Raw genomic sequence first — 14,787 nt, forward strand, 5'->3', positions numbered from 1 at the left:
ATCCATAGGTCAGTCAATATGACACACCATATTAACAAAATGAATTATAAAAATCCCAAGAACATCTCAAAAAGATGAAGAAAAATGATTTGACAAAATTTAACATCCATTTATATAAAAACTCAAAGTGGGTATGAAGGAAACATACTTCAATGTAATAAAGGCAGTATATATCAAGTAACACCACCCTCAACTGTGAAAAGCTGAAACCTTTTCCTCTAAGGTCAGGAACGAGACAGGGGTGCCCATTATTGACACTTAACATTCAGCATAATACTGAAAGTTCTAGACACAGCAGTTAAGCTTCTTGAAAAAGACACAAAGGCCTCCAAGTTGGAAAGGAAGAAATAAAATTGTCAAAATTTGCAAATGACATGATATTACATATAGAAAACTATAAAGACTCTCTGCCTAGTTGTGATTTCTGTCTATCAAATAAAAAAAAATCAGTACACAAAAATTGTTTCATGTAAGTACACTAATGAACTATCAGAAATTCAGAGAATAATCTCATTCACAATTTCATTAAAAAGAATAAAGTACCTAGGAATAAATTTAACCAAGAAAGTAAAAGATCTATATATTGAGAACTATAAGACATTGATGAAAGAAATTTAAAAAGACAAATAAATGAATCCTTTGCTGAATATGAATAAATGAAATGAATAATGAATGAATAAATGAAATGCTTATGGACTAGAAGAGTTAATATTGTTAAAATGTCCATAGTATTCAAAGGAATATACAGATTTAATTAAATCCTTATCAAAATTCCAAAGGGGGAAGGTGTTTTTCACAGAAATAGAATAGACAATCCTAAATTTTGCAGAAGCACAAAAGACCCCACATCACCAAAACAATCTTGATAAAGAACAAAGCTGGATACATCACAGTCTCTGATTTCAAAATATATTATAGACCTATGGTAATTAAAACAGTATTGTATTGGCATAAAAACAGACACACAAGTCAACAGAACACACTTGGGAACTCAGAAATAAATCCATACATACCTGGTCATTAATTGATGACAAAGGAGCCATGAATATACAGATGGGGAAAAGACAGTCTCTTTAATTAATGGTGTTGGGAAAATTGGATATCCATAAGCAAAACAATAAAACTGGACCACTTATACACCATACACAAAAAATAAACTCAAAATAGATTAGAGACTTGAACATAAGACCTGAAACCATGAAACTCCTAGAAGAAAACTTAACCAGTAAGCTCCTTGATGTAAGTCTTTGTGATGATTTTTGAATCTGTTACCAGAGAAGCATGAGTTGGGAGATCAGTCTATAAAGTTTCAGTGCAGCAAAGGATTACATCACCAAAATGAAAAGACAACCTACTGAATGGGAGAAAGCAATTGCAAATCATGTGTTTGATAAGAGACTAATCAAAATATACAAAGAATTTGTACAATTCAATAGCCAAAAAAAAAAAATAATAATAAGATACAGTGAAGAAATGGGCAAAAGACCTTTTTCTTTCTTTCTTTCTTTTTTTTTTTTTTTAAGAGTTTATTTTTAAAGTAACCTCTATACCCAACAGGGAGCTAAAACTTACACTCCTGACACCAGAGTCACATATTCTATCAACTGAGCCAGCCAGGTGCCCCTGAGTAGACCTTTTCAAAAGAATACATATGCATGACCAACAGGTACATGAGAAGATGCTGAATGTCAATAATCAGAGAAATGCAAATCAAAACTGTATTACATGTTTTCATACTGCATCATTCTCTTCAAAAATGTCTTCACAAGATAACACCTTAGTGAAATTGTTGGTTTAGAGGAGCAGTAATGTGGATAATAAAATCTTTCCCTTTCATCACACTGCTCTTTGAGCCACAAAAATGCTGAGTTTACATATCAAAGAATCTGTGACAGAAGGTAGTTTCATTCATTCATTCATATAAATATACAGATCATATTGTTGAATACCTTTTTTAGCGGTATAAACCTTGTCAAATGTTAAAGGACATTTGGCTTATCCAGATTACTAACTTCTTGCCATTAACATCCTATTGAGTCCTTATTATGTGTCAGGTTGTGACTTAAAAAAAAAAAAGATATATTAGAGAGGCAAGTTGGGGGCGGAGGGGGAGAAGGACAGAATCTCAAGCAGACACCCTTCTCCCCAGTGAGGAGTCCCACAGTGGGTTGGGGGGGAGAGTTGAATATCACCATCCTGAGATCATGACCTGAGCCAAAATCAAGAGTGGGACCCTTAACTGACTGAGCCACCCAAGCACCCCCCCAGCTATGAATTTCTTATGTTGATCTTCCATCCATGTTGAATGAATGGGCAAAAGTTTCCCTTCTTACATTTTGATGCATGCCTGTTCCTCTTTAAAATTCTCTTCTAATTCCCATCTTGATTGGCTCAGCACAGCCTGATCATTGCAGTAATTAAATTTAGTTTTTTTCTATAGGATAGGGAAACCCCAAATAATAGTGATGTAAAATGGAAGTTTAGTTTTCTTCACATGAAAGAAGTCTGTAAGCAGGCAATGAAGTGTATGTGGAATGGAAGGTTTGGTTCCTGGAGTCATGGGGTACTCCGACTCCTTCCGGCTGTTGCTCTTGTTTCGATGGTCCTGGGTGGCTGCTAAAATTTTATTGTGCAATTCCTCAATCCTTGATCCAGATGGCAGGAGGGAGCAAGATAAGGAAAGGATGGAGCCCCTTCCATTTTAAGGAGACGCCCTAAAAGTAACTTTTAAAGGTCTGATATACGTCTCCTTGGCCAGACTTAATCTTAAAACTACATTTTGCTACAAAGGAGTCTGAAGTGTATGGTTTTTCACCTGGAGAGTAATGTGCCTAGTAAAACAAAAAACAGAAAGCAAAACAAAGTAAAAACCAAAAATGAAGCCAAATGACCTCCCCATCTCCCCAGGATTCTGTTGTTAAAGAAGAGAAGGTATCCTGTGGCAGTTACTGGTCTCTGCCACAGTCATTCATTCACAGTAATGCTGTCTAAAGGAGCATCCTGGATTCCCTTTATCTCTTAAGTCATTTTGCCAATTCTCAAGCCTCCTATCATCACTGTCTTGTTTATTCCTACTCCTGCTTGCCCTTTCCAGAAATAGTGGGAAAGTCCTGAATCAGAGGTAGACCTGATGTCCTCTAATTGCTACTGAACTCCAAATGAATTTGTAGTTTTAAAATTATGGACTGTTACCTTCTGTAATCCACTTCTTACAGTGATTATCTTAAAATGGTTCACATTGTACTCTAATTTCGTACTCTCACTTTGGTTTTGCTTTTACAAATAAATCAACCATACTCCGCCTCTGCCTTAATTCTCTGTGTCTCTCCATGTCTTCATGTATCTCGATCCTTGTAGGTATTGGTTTTCATCCCTGGGATGTAAGTCTGAGGAGGGCTGCAAGCTCAGTGGTGCCCAAGCAGGAGTGTTTTATGCTCTATAAATGACTGCTAAACGAATGCATGAGTCCCAGCCTCTCTTTCTCTTCTCTTCAGAGTAGAAGATTGTTTCTATATTTAAAGAATCTTCTCTCGACTTTGCTGCCATTTCCTCTTCGTTTCTCATAGCTGACTTTTTCTTTTTTTCTTTTTTTTTGCCTTATTTTTTTATTTTTATTTATTTTTTAATTTCTTATTTTTTATAAACATATAATGTATTTTTATCCCCAGGAGTACAGGTCTGTGAATCGCCACGTTTACACACTTCACAGTGCTCACCATAGCACATACCCTCCCCAATGTCCATAACCCCCCTCCCCTTCTCCCAACCCCAACTCCTCCCAGCAACCCTCAGTTTGCTTTGTGCAATTAAGAGTCACTTATGGTTTGTCTCCTTCCCAATCCCATCTTGTTTCATTTATTCTTCTCCTATCCCCCTAACCCCCCATGTTGCATCTCCATATCCTCATATCAGGGAGATCATATGATAGTTGTCTTTCTCCGATTGACTTATTTCACTAAGTATGATACGTTCTAGTTCCATCCACGTTGTTGCAAATGGCAAGATTTCATTTCTTTTGATGGCTGCATAGTATTCCATTGTGTATATATACCACATCTTCTTTATCCATTCATCTGTTGATGGACATCTAGGTTCTTTCCATAGTTTGGCTATTGTAGACATTGCTTCTATAAACATTCGGGTGCACGTGCCCCTTCGGATCACTGCGTTTGTATCTTTAGGGTAAATACCCAGTAGTGCAATTGCTGGGTCATAGGGTAGTTCTATTTTCAACATTTTGAGGAACCTCCATGCTGTTTTCTAGAGTGGTTGCATCAGCTTGCATTCCCACCAACAGTGTAGGAGGGTTCCCCTTTCTCCGCCTCCTCGCCAGCATCTGTCATTTCCTGACTTGTTAATTTTAGCCATTCTGACTGGTGTGAGGTGGTATCTCATTGTGGTTTTGATTTGTATTTCCCTGATGCCGAGTGACGTGGAGCACTTTTTCATGTGTCTGTTGGCCATCTGGATGTCTTCTTTGCAGAAATGTCTGTTCATGTCCTCTGCCCATTTCTTGATTGGATTGTTTGTTCTTTGGGTGTTGAGTTTGCTAAGTTCCTTATAGATTTTGGATACTAGCCCTTTATCTGATATGTCATTTGCAAATATCTTCTCCCGTTCTGTCAGTTGTCTTTTTGTTTTGTTAACTGTTTCCTTTGCTGTGTAAAAGCTTTTGATCTTGATGAAATCCCAGTAGTTCATTTTTGCCCTTGCTTCCCTTACCTTTGCTGATGTTCCTAGGAAGATGTTGCTGTGGCTGAGGTCGAAGAGGTTGCTGCCTGTGTTCTCCTCAAGGATTTTGATGGATTCCTTTCTCACATTGAGGTCCTTCATCCATTTTGAGTCTATTTTTGTGTGTGGTGTAAGGAAGTGGTCCAATTTAATTTTTCTGCATGTGGCTGTCCAATTTTCCCAGCACCATTAATTGAAGAGGCTGTCTTTTTTCCATTGGACATTCTTTCCTGCTTTGTCGAAGATGAGTTGACCATAGAGTTGAGGGTCTATTTCTGGGCTCTCTATTCTGTTCCATTGATCTATGTGTCTGTTTTTGTGCCAGTACCATGCTATCTTGATGATGACAGCTTTGTAATAGAGCTTGAAGTCCGGAATGGTGATGCCACCAACTTTGGCTTTCTTTTGCAACATTCTTCTGGCTATTCGAGGTCTTTTCTGGTTCCATATAAATTTTAGGATTATTTGTTCCATTTCTTTGAAAAAAATGGATGTTATTTTGATAGGGATTGCATTAAATGTGTAGATTGCTTTAGGTAGCATAGACATTTTCACAGTATTTATTCTTCCAATCCAGGAGCATGGAACATTTTTCCATTTCTTTGTGTCTTCCTCAATTTCTTTCATGAGTACTTTATAGTTTTTTGCATATAGATTCTTTGCCTCTTTGGTTAGGTTTATTCCTAGGTATCTTATAGTTTTGGGTGTAATTGTAAATGGGATTGACTCCTTAATTTCTCTTTCTTCTGTCTTGTTGTTGGTGTACAGAAATGCAACTGATTTCTGTGCATTGATTTTATATCCTGACACTTTACTGAGTAGATATATTCAGAACATTTCATCCCAAAGTGCACATCGAACATTCTTCTCAAGTGCACATGGAACATTCTCTAGAATAGATCACATCCTGGGTCACAAATCAGGTCTCAACCAGTATCAAAAGATTAGGATCATTCCCTGCATATTTTCAGACCACAATGCTCTGAAGCTAGAACTCAATCACAAGAGGAAATTTGGAAAGAACCCGAACCCAAATACATGGAGACTAAACAGCATCCTTCTAAAGAATGAATGGGTCAACCAGGAAATTAAAGAAGAATTGAAAAAATTCATGGAAACAAATTATAATGAAAACACAACAGTTCAAAATCTGTGGGATGCAACAAAGGCAGTCCTTAGAGGAAAATATATAGCGGTACAAGCCTTTCTCAAGAAACAAGAAAGGTCTCAAGTACACAACCTAACCCTACACCTAAAGGAGCTAGAGAAAGAACAAGAAAGAAACCCTAAACCCAGCAGGAGAAGAGAAATCATAAAGATCAGAGCAGAAATCAATGAAATAGAAACCAAAAGAACAGTAGAACAAATCAGCGAAACTAGGAGCTGGTTCTTTGAAAGAATCTATAAGATTGATAAACCACTGGCCAGACTTATCAAAACGAAAAGAGAAAGGACCCAAATCAATAAAATCATGAATGAGAGAGGAGAGATCACAACTAACACCAAAGAAATACAGACAATTATAAGAACATATTATGAGCAACTCTACGCCAACAAATTTGACAATCTGGAAGAAATGGATGCATTCCTAGAGACATATAACTACCACAACTGAACCAGGAAGAAATAGAAAACCTGAACAGGCCCATAACCAGTAAGGAGATTGAAACAGTCATCAAAAATCTCCAAACAAACAAAAGCCCAGGGCCAGACGGCTTCCCAGGGGAATTCTACCAAACATTTGTTTTATTTTTTAAATTTTTATTTATTTATTTATTTTTTCAGCGTAACAGTATTCATTGTTTTTGCACAACACCCTCTACCAAACATTTAAAGAAGAACTAATTCCTATGCTCCTGAAACTGTTCCAAAAAATAGAAATGGAAGGAAAACTTCCACACTCATTTTATGAGGCAAGCATCACCTTGATCCCAAAACCAGACAAGGATCCCACCAAAAAAGAGAACTACAGACCGATATCCTTGATGAACACAGATGCGAAAATTCTCGCCAAAATACTAGCCAATAGGATTCAACAGTACATTAAAAGGATTATTCACCACGACCAAGTGGGATTTATTCCAGGGCTGCAAGGTTAGTTCAACATCCGCAAATCAATCCATGTGATACAACACATTAATAAAAGAAAGAACAAGAACCATATGATACTCTCAATAGATGCTGAAAAAGCATTTGACAAAGTACAGCATCCCTTCCTGATCCAAACTCTTCAAAGTGTAGGGATAGAGGGCACATACCTCAATATTATCAAAGCCATCTATGAAAAACCCACCGCAAATATCGTTCTCAATGGAGAAAAACTGAAAGCTTTTCCATTAAGGTCAAGAACACGGCAGGGATGTCCATTATCACCACTACTATTAAACATAGCACTAGAAGTCCTAGCCTCAGCAATCAGACAACAAAAGGAAATTAAAGGCATCCAAATCGGCAAAGAAGAAGTCAAACTATCACTCTTCGCAGATGATATGATACTATATGTGGAAAAACCCAAAAGACTCCACTCCAAAACTACTAGAACTTGTACAGGAATTCAGTAAAGTGTCAGGATATAAAATCAATGCACAGAAATCAGTTGCATTTCTGTACACCAACAACAAGACAGAAGAAAGAGAAATTAAGGAGTCAATCCCATTTACAATTGCACCCAAAACTATAAGATACCTAGGAATAAACCTAACCCAAGAGGTAAAGAATCTGTACTCAGAAAATTATAAAGTACTCATGAAAGAAATTGAGGAAGACACAAAGAAATGGAAAAATGTTCCATGCTCCTGGATTGAAAGAATAAATATTGTGAAAATGTCCATGACTTTTTCTTTTTTAAGACGAGGCACCTCTCCTCCTGGTTTGCTAACACCATGTTCTCTTCCCTGAGTTGAGGCTCCCTCTGTGACTTTTCAGATTTTGCTTTGAGATTTCCCCCTCCTCACTGGCCTTTTCTGGTTGTTTAGTCTCTGTGACATCTCTAAGAGCATGCTGCTTTGTTGAGGGCACATTCTGGGAAATACGGCCTTTGTTCTTTTACCTTTCTGGCTTTTCCTTCTGCACTTCCTTTGTTGATGTCCTTCAGCTCTGTAGTGGTGACTGGTGAGCCAAACAGTACGATGTTGCTTTCCTCCTTTGTTCTTTTGTCTCTGCACTTTGCAGTATCTCAGGTACTAGGCTGCTCTGTGACCTTGGCAATTATTTCCGAATGCATGATTATGAAATAGACACAAATTGCTTTTAGTACTCATTTCTCCATCCCTTTTAAATACTTCCTGGGAGCCTCAAACTCCTCTATTTAAGCAGTACGTCTGAAATCTGGGATGCTAGTCCTTGCCTTGGGTTCCTGTCAGTAGGGCATTACTTATGAAACTGCGTGGTGGTTATCCTAATAGTAATGGATAGCAGTTTCCTCTGTGGTGTTTTCCTTGTCTGGAATGCCCCTTCCTCTGTTCTTTCCAACTTCTTCTTTTTCTTCTTTTTTTAAAAATTTTTCCTGTTAAGATCAAGTTCAGGGATCTGCATTTCACAACGATTTCTAGGGTGACACCAGACCTTATTGACTTTCTGGGCTTTGAATTCCTGCCATACTCATCTGTGTATTACCTGGTCCTCCTCATATGCTTATGTTGTATTGTAGAATAAATCCTCTTTATTATAAATGTTTTACCTCACAGATACTCTGTAATCTTATTCCTCTTTGTACTCTCAGTGACTGCTTTATAATCAGCCTTTACGAATGCATGTTGTGGATGATGGCATCCCCTTTTCATTTCCTTATCTTGTTCCATTTCTAACACTGAGATTGCTTAAAAAATTCATTTTTCTTATCACCAAACAAACATTTCTCTTCCATAAATGAAATGGAATGCTTGCACTGAGCTGAATGACAGGTTTTCAACAGCCTGATTGCATTTTACATTGCACTATTTTTAGTACATTGTAAAGGGCTTGGAATGACTGTTGGAGAAGTAACTTTTCTGGCTTTTGAGTGCCTTCTTCTCTCGAGTGTCATCTAAAAACTTGGAGTAAAAGAGTCATGAAAAGAGCTAGTGGGATTCTGTACATACACAAAGTTTTGTATGGGGTAAGGGGGAGAGAGAAACCGGGTAGGAGAGAGAAAATGAATAAATGAGTGTGAAAACATGTGCCCTCCATGCCCCACTACTTGGTTAATAATGTCAGGATGATGTTGGACTAGCAAGATAGAAGACTAGTTGTGTCAAAGGGATGGATGTCTCATAACGATGAGAATTCATTTTAAGACCATTTTTGCTCCTCATCCCCTACAAAACGAAGCTTACCCAATTGTTTTTATGATAATTTTTTATTACAAACCACTTTATTATTTTTTAAAAGATTTTTATTTATTCATTTGACAGACAGCGAGAGGGGAACCCAAGCAAGGGCAGTAGGAGGGGGAGAAGCAGGCTTCCCACTTATCAGAGAGCCCCACGCAGCACTCGATCCCAGGACCCTGGGATCATGACCTGAGCTGAAGGCAGATGCTTAATGACTGAGTCACCCAGGCACCCCGATAAATTGTTTTTATAATCAATTCTGCAGCAATATGGTAATGTTGGATAGACATATTGGATAAAGCCAATCTGGTTAAACTATGGTGTCTTTTAAAATTAAAGTATGAGAAATTAGCTGTAGTTGAAATTTAGCTCTGTGGAGATTGAAGATCTGGATTAGTAGAGTGTGATTCCAGACTGAAATGAGGGGAACAGAGGACTCTGTTCATCTACTTATTTTACTTCTTTTGTTTCCATAGGGAAGTTGAAATACTGCCTTGTGGTTCTGAATCAACCTCTGGACAAATGTGTTCGTCATCTTTGGAGCAAAGGTAATCTTAATTAGCGCTTAGATCTCTACTTTCTTAATCTGTTTAGGACAAATATGACTATTAAATATTCCAGAATCTAACTACAATACCAAAAAGTGGAACTTATAACTAAGTGATATAATTACTAAGAATGGATCTATTCTGTTAGTAGTTTCTATGCGGAGTTTCCACAGGATGCACCCCATGCCATATTTCATATATTATATGGATGTTAATCCTGAATGCTCACCAAATGTTTGCTAAGTGTAAATAGTTTTGGCACCAGCAGTGGTAAAAAGCATCCTCAAGCCTAACTCATCCCAGCATTCAGCAATAAGATATCTGCTGGGTGACCACATTCGGAGGAAAAAAAAAAAAAAGAAAAGAAAAAAGACTAATAGTATATTAGGATCTCAAGGGATGCTGAAAAATATAGATGTGCAGGAGTTTTGCAGAATTAATACTTCTCTGAGTTTTCCTATAAGAAACAGACTTTGTTAACTATTTTTTACATTATTCTTGGATTTTTTTAATAGCATTAGCTCTAGGTGAGATAGTCTTAAATATCATTGACCGTTTTGAACCTCTGCTTTTCCATGAAATCTTGAGCTTTTTTCAAAGGGATACTTCTGCTAAGGTTAGCAATGTAAATTTTGAGCCAAACTAGATTGGCAGAAGAATATGATTTTTGATGTATTGATGTGTATGATGTGATGATTTTCTTATTGCAGAATTCTTTTGTTTCCTCAGCATCAAGGCTGTGTGTCCTAGAATCCACACCTGTCATGTCAATAAGCTCACATATGTGGACAGGAGTAGTTGTGATACTAGAGGGAATAGATCATTATGAGTGATTTTTATAATGAATTTTTCTTGTCTTACGTGATTACCATGAAAATGCTTTATTCTCAATTTAGCTATCTTTATGTTAGCCAGCTGAAAATGTCACATTATTATTGCACTAAAAGTTGGAAGGCTATTTAACCAGTAACTTCACTTTCCTAGAACCTCTCACTTGCTTATAATTAGGTGGTTATTCAGGTGCCATCAGAAGGGTCTTTATGTTGTCACGTCAGTGCCTAGTGCTGTGCCTGGCACATAATTGCTTAGTAATTACAACCAGTGAAAGAATGAATTTAATTTGGTTCATATTGCTAATAAATACCAAAGTAAACTGATCAAGCACATTCTTTTGATCTGAACTTACCAGGTTTTCTTAATATTTTTAGGAAACTGTGAACAGTTGTGTTTTATTACACTTCCTTAAAATAGACAAAATAATCATTAATAGGAACTACTGGAAACCTTGGGTAAGGAAAACTACATCTAGGAAGTCTCATTTTGGAGGGTGAAGGATCCTATTTTGTTCGTGATGTGAAATGGTCTAGATTTTTGAGCTGACTGATGCTTCTGATGACATTAGTTTCCTGCAGTGAATTGGATTAGAAAAAGTTTCATGCCTGACATACACCAACTATTTAGTTGATTTGCATGAGAAATGAACGCTGGGTCAGTCTGTATACATGGAGAGAACTAAAGATATCTAATGTGACATGGACTACAGTGGTTAGATAATGCTCATTTTCTAACCACTGTATTTCCAAAATAACTTTTCTTTAGATTATTGAAATATACTTTCCTATATATGTCCAGGATGACTCTCAGCTCTCTGGAGCAATTAACCGTTACAAAAAGTGGATCTGTTCACAAGTACTGAGGAAAGGTAGAATAGGGTTTTTGTGATTCTCACAACAGAAGCCATGATTTTTTTGTTTGTAGTGTCCTGTTTTGTGTTGCTCTTCTTCCATATAAAACTTAAAAAAGAAGAAAAAAAAAGGTATTGGGTGCATGAGTGGCTCACTCGGTTGAGTACCCAACTGTTGGTTTTGACTCGGCCCATGATCTCAGGGTTGTGAGATTGAGCTCGGCGTGGGGCTCCTCATTCAGTGGGAGTCTGCTTGAGATTCTCTCTCGGTCTCCCTTTGGCCCTCTCTTCATGTGTATTCATGTACACTGTCCCTCTAAAATAAATCTGTTAAAGAAACTGGGTACTAAGGAGGGCTCTTGTTATGATGAGCCCTGGGTGTTGTATGAATCACTGAATTCTACTCCTGAAATTAATATGGTACTGTATGTTAACTAACTAGAATTTAAATAAAAATCTGAAAAGAGAACACATTGACCAGTGGAACAGAGTGGAGAGCCCAGATATGGACCCTCAACTCTATGGTCAAATAATCTTCGACAAAACAGGAAAAAATATACAATGGAAAAAAGACAGTCTCTTCAATAAATGGTGCTGGGAATATCGCTGGGACAGCGATATGTAGAAGAATGAAACTCGACCATTCTCTCACACCATACACAAAGATAAACTCGAAATGGATAAAAGACCTCAACGTGAGACAGGAATCCATCAGAATCCTAGAGAACATAGGCAGTAACCTCTTCGATATCAGCCACAGCAACTTCTTTCAAGATATGTCTCCAAAGGCAAAGGAAACAAAAGCGAAAATGAACTTTTGGGACTTCATCAAGATCAAAACCTTCTGCACAGCAAAGGAAACAGTCAACAAAACAAAGAGACAACCCACGGAATGGGAGAAGATATTTGCAAATGACAGTACAGACAAAAGGTTGATATCCAGGATCTATAAAGAACTCCTCAAACTCAACACACACAAAACAGATAATCAGATCAAAAAATGGGCAGAAGATATGAACAGACACTTCTCCAGTGAAGACATACAAATGGCTATCAGACACATGAAAAAATGTTCATCATCACTAGCCATCAGGGAGATTCAAATTAAAACTACATTGAGATACTACCTGATACCAGTTAGAATGGCCAAAATTAGCAAGACAGGAAACAATGTGTGTTGGAGAGGATGTGGAGAAAGGGGAACCCTCTTACACTGTTGGTGGGAATGCAAGTTAGTGCAGCCACTTTGGAGAACAGTGTGGAGATTCCTGAAGAAATTAAGAATAGAGCTTCCCTATGACCCACAATTGCACTGCTGGGTATTTACCCCAAAGATACAGATGTAGTGAAAAGAAGAGCCATCTGTACCCCAATGTTTATTGCAGCAATGGCTATGGTCGCCAAACTGTGGAAAGAACCAAGATGCCCTTCATTGGATGAATGAATAAGGAAGATGTGGTCCATATACACGATGGAGTATTGTGCCTCCATCAGAAAGGATGAATACCCAACTTTTGTAGCAACATGGACGGGACTGGAAGAGATTCTGCTGAGTGAAATAAGTCAAGCAGAGAGAGCCAAGTATCATATGGTCTCACTTATTTGTGGAGCATAACAAATAACATGGAGGACATGGGGAGATGGAGAGGAGAGGGAGTTGAGGGAAACTGGAAGGGGAGATGAACCATGAGAGACTATGGACTCTGAAAAACAACCAGAGGGTTTTGAAGGGGCTGGGGGGTGGGAGGTTGAGGAACCAGGTGGTGAGTAATAGGGAGGGCACGTACTGCATGGAGCACTGGGTGTGGTGCAAAAACAATGAACACTGTTACGCTGAAAATAAAAAAAAAAGAAAAAATACATTTTAGCTATTAAAAAAACAAAACTTTCAAAAAAAAAATCTGAAAAGAGAAAACAAAAACAAATACCACAAATAAAAGTAAAAAAGAGAAAAACAGGGAGACTTGGAGCTTGAGTTGCTGATGTTAACAGAGGAGAGAGGCCTAGAAAAAATATAGGGCAGCCTTGAGGGCCTGGGATGGAAGGCAGTGTGGCAGTTTGGGATTTCAGCACTTATGGCCTGGGAGCAGGCTTGCCCGCTACTCTGTCTTGTATGCTTGACTTTTTCTGTAACTTTCTGTAGCAAGTCTGAAGATTTGTGAAGAACAGAAATCAAGGGGTGAAATCCGGGCTATTGTATCAAAACAAAGACAAAATTTAGAGGCTGCTGCTCAGTGTCCGTCTTTTATATAAAATCAATAGTTTAACTTTCATCTATGCTAAGGACTTCTGGCAAGTAGGGATTTCCTGAGGTTCCTTTAAGGGGAAAGACTGTTTTGTAGGTTTATTTATTTTGCCCTGCAACGTTTTTATGACATATGTAATTTATTTAATATGACTGAAGAAGGGATTCAAGGGAGATTAAAGGTAGAGATGTTTTTAAATGTATTTTCTCTTTAATACTTCATGAAGTTTCAGTGTTTTTCTTGGTTATAGGTCTTGGTCATTTTAATCCCTACCTGTCCCAGCAGTTTGTATACTTGATTTAACCTGGAGATATAAGTACAGAGATAGGTGGATAGATGAAAAGGCAGATGGAACTGTGGTTAGTATCTAACTTTTCTGTAACTAGCAGAGGTTATTGGCATTTGTGAATGGATATTGCCCTTAGATTTCTTAACTTTTTCTTTTTTTTGAGTCAGACTTTCTCTTCCAATAAATGTGTTTCTCATCCTGAGATACCTGATAAGTGAAGAAAAATAGGGAAGTCTGTGTTTGAAGGACTCTGCTTATTTCTTTTGTAGATCAGTTATTCTCCACTTGGGGGCACCATACTTGCCAGGGTCTCCAAAAGTAGTAAGCGAGATCTGAGTTACATTAAAAAGAAATCTGATATTCACTTACCTGGGATGAGGTTGTAGATGGACCGTATATCAGATTCCTAGGAGTTTGCCTTATTAAAGTGTATCTTCATTTTTAATGTGAGTTCACAGCTTTTCTCTGTCCTTTCCATTTGAGCTATAGAACATGGTGACCAGGTGAATTAGATTATGAATAGATAATCAGATTACAGTGATGCCAGGTACTTATGTACACAGTGACACTCTTTCTCTAAGAGGAGTTAGTTTTCTTCACTTGGTCTGTCTTTCCTTCTTTCTTTCTTTCTTTCTCAGTTCTCTGGTAACAAACCTTCAGATCATGCCAGGGTATGGGCACTATACTTGGGTTCATTGCTGATGAGGCTTTAGTTATAAAATTGGGCGGGTCTTTGAGGTTAAAAGGACACCCCTAGAGCATACCTGAATCAAAATAGAAACAAGGTCTTTGATTTTATGATATCAGTGTTTTCCCTTCTGTTTCATTTGTAGCTGATGCTTGCTGAGGCCATTCTAGGTCAGCCATTGGGTCCAAAGCTGGGGATCTAATGGCCGGTTCTTAGTTGTGGCTGCAGTTGAGATAAGGGAGCACAGACACAGGTGCTTCCTCAAGAAGGCAGGCAGAGGCTCTCGGAGGC

The 14,787-nt window shown here is 37.9% G+C and overlaps 1 protein-coding gene across 3 annotated transcripts in view; it reads left to right on the forward strand.

The window, feature by feature from the left end:
• Positions 1 to 14,787, forward strand: part of TPK1 (thiamin pyrophosphokinase 1) — a 350,875-nt gene that overhangs the window by 68,709 nt on the left and 267,379 nt on the right. For all 3 annotated transcript variants that reach the window (XM_046020778.1, XM_046020781.1, XM_046020780.1), the window contains one exon: positions 9,518 to 9,589. In XM_046020778.1, coding sequence (XP_045876734.1) covers positions 9,518 to 9,589 — 72 coding nt within the window. The remainder of the gene's footprint in view (positions 1 to 9,517; positions 9,590 to 14,787) is intronic.

This window comes from Meles meles, chromosome 10 (genome assembly GCF_922984935.1).
Source record: "Meles meles chromosome 10, mMelMel3.1 paternal haplotype, whole genome shotgun sequence".
Classification (NCBI taxonomy): Eukaryota; Metazoa; Chordata; class Mammalia; order Carnivora; family Mustelidae; genus Meles; species Meles meles.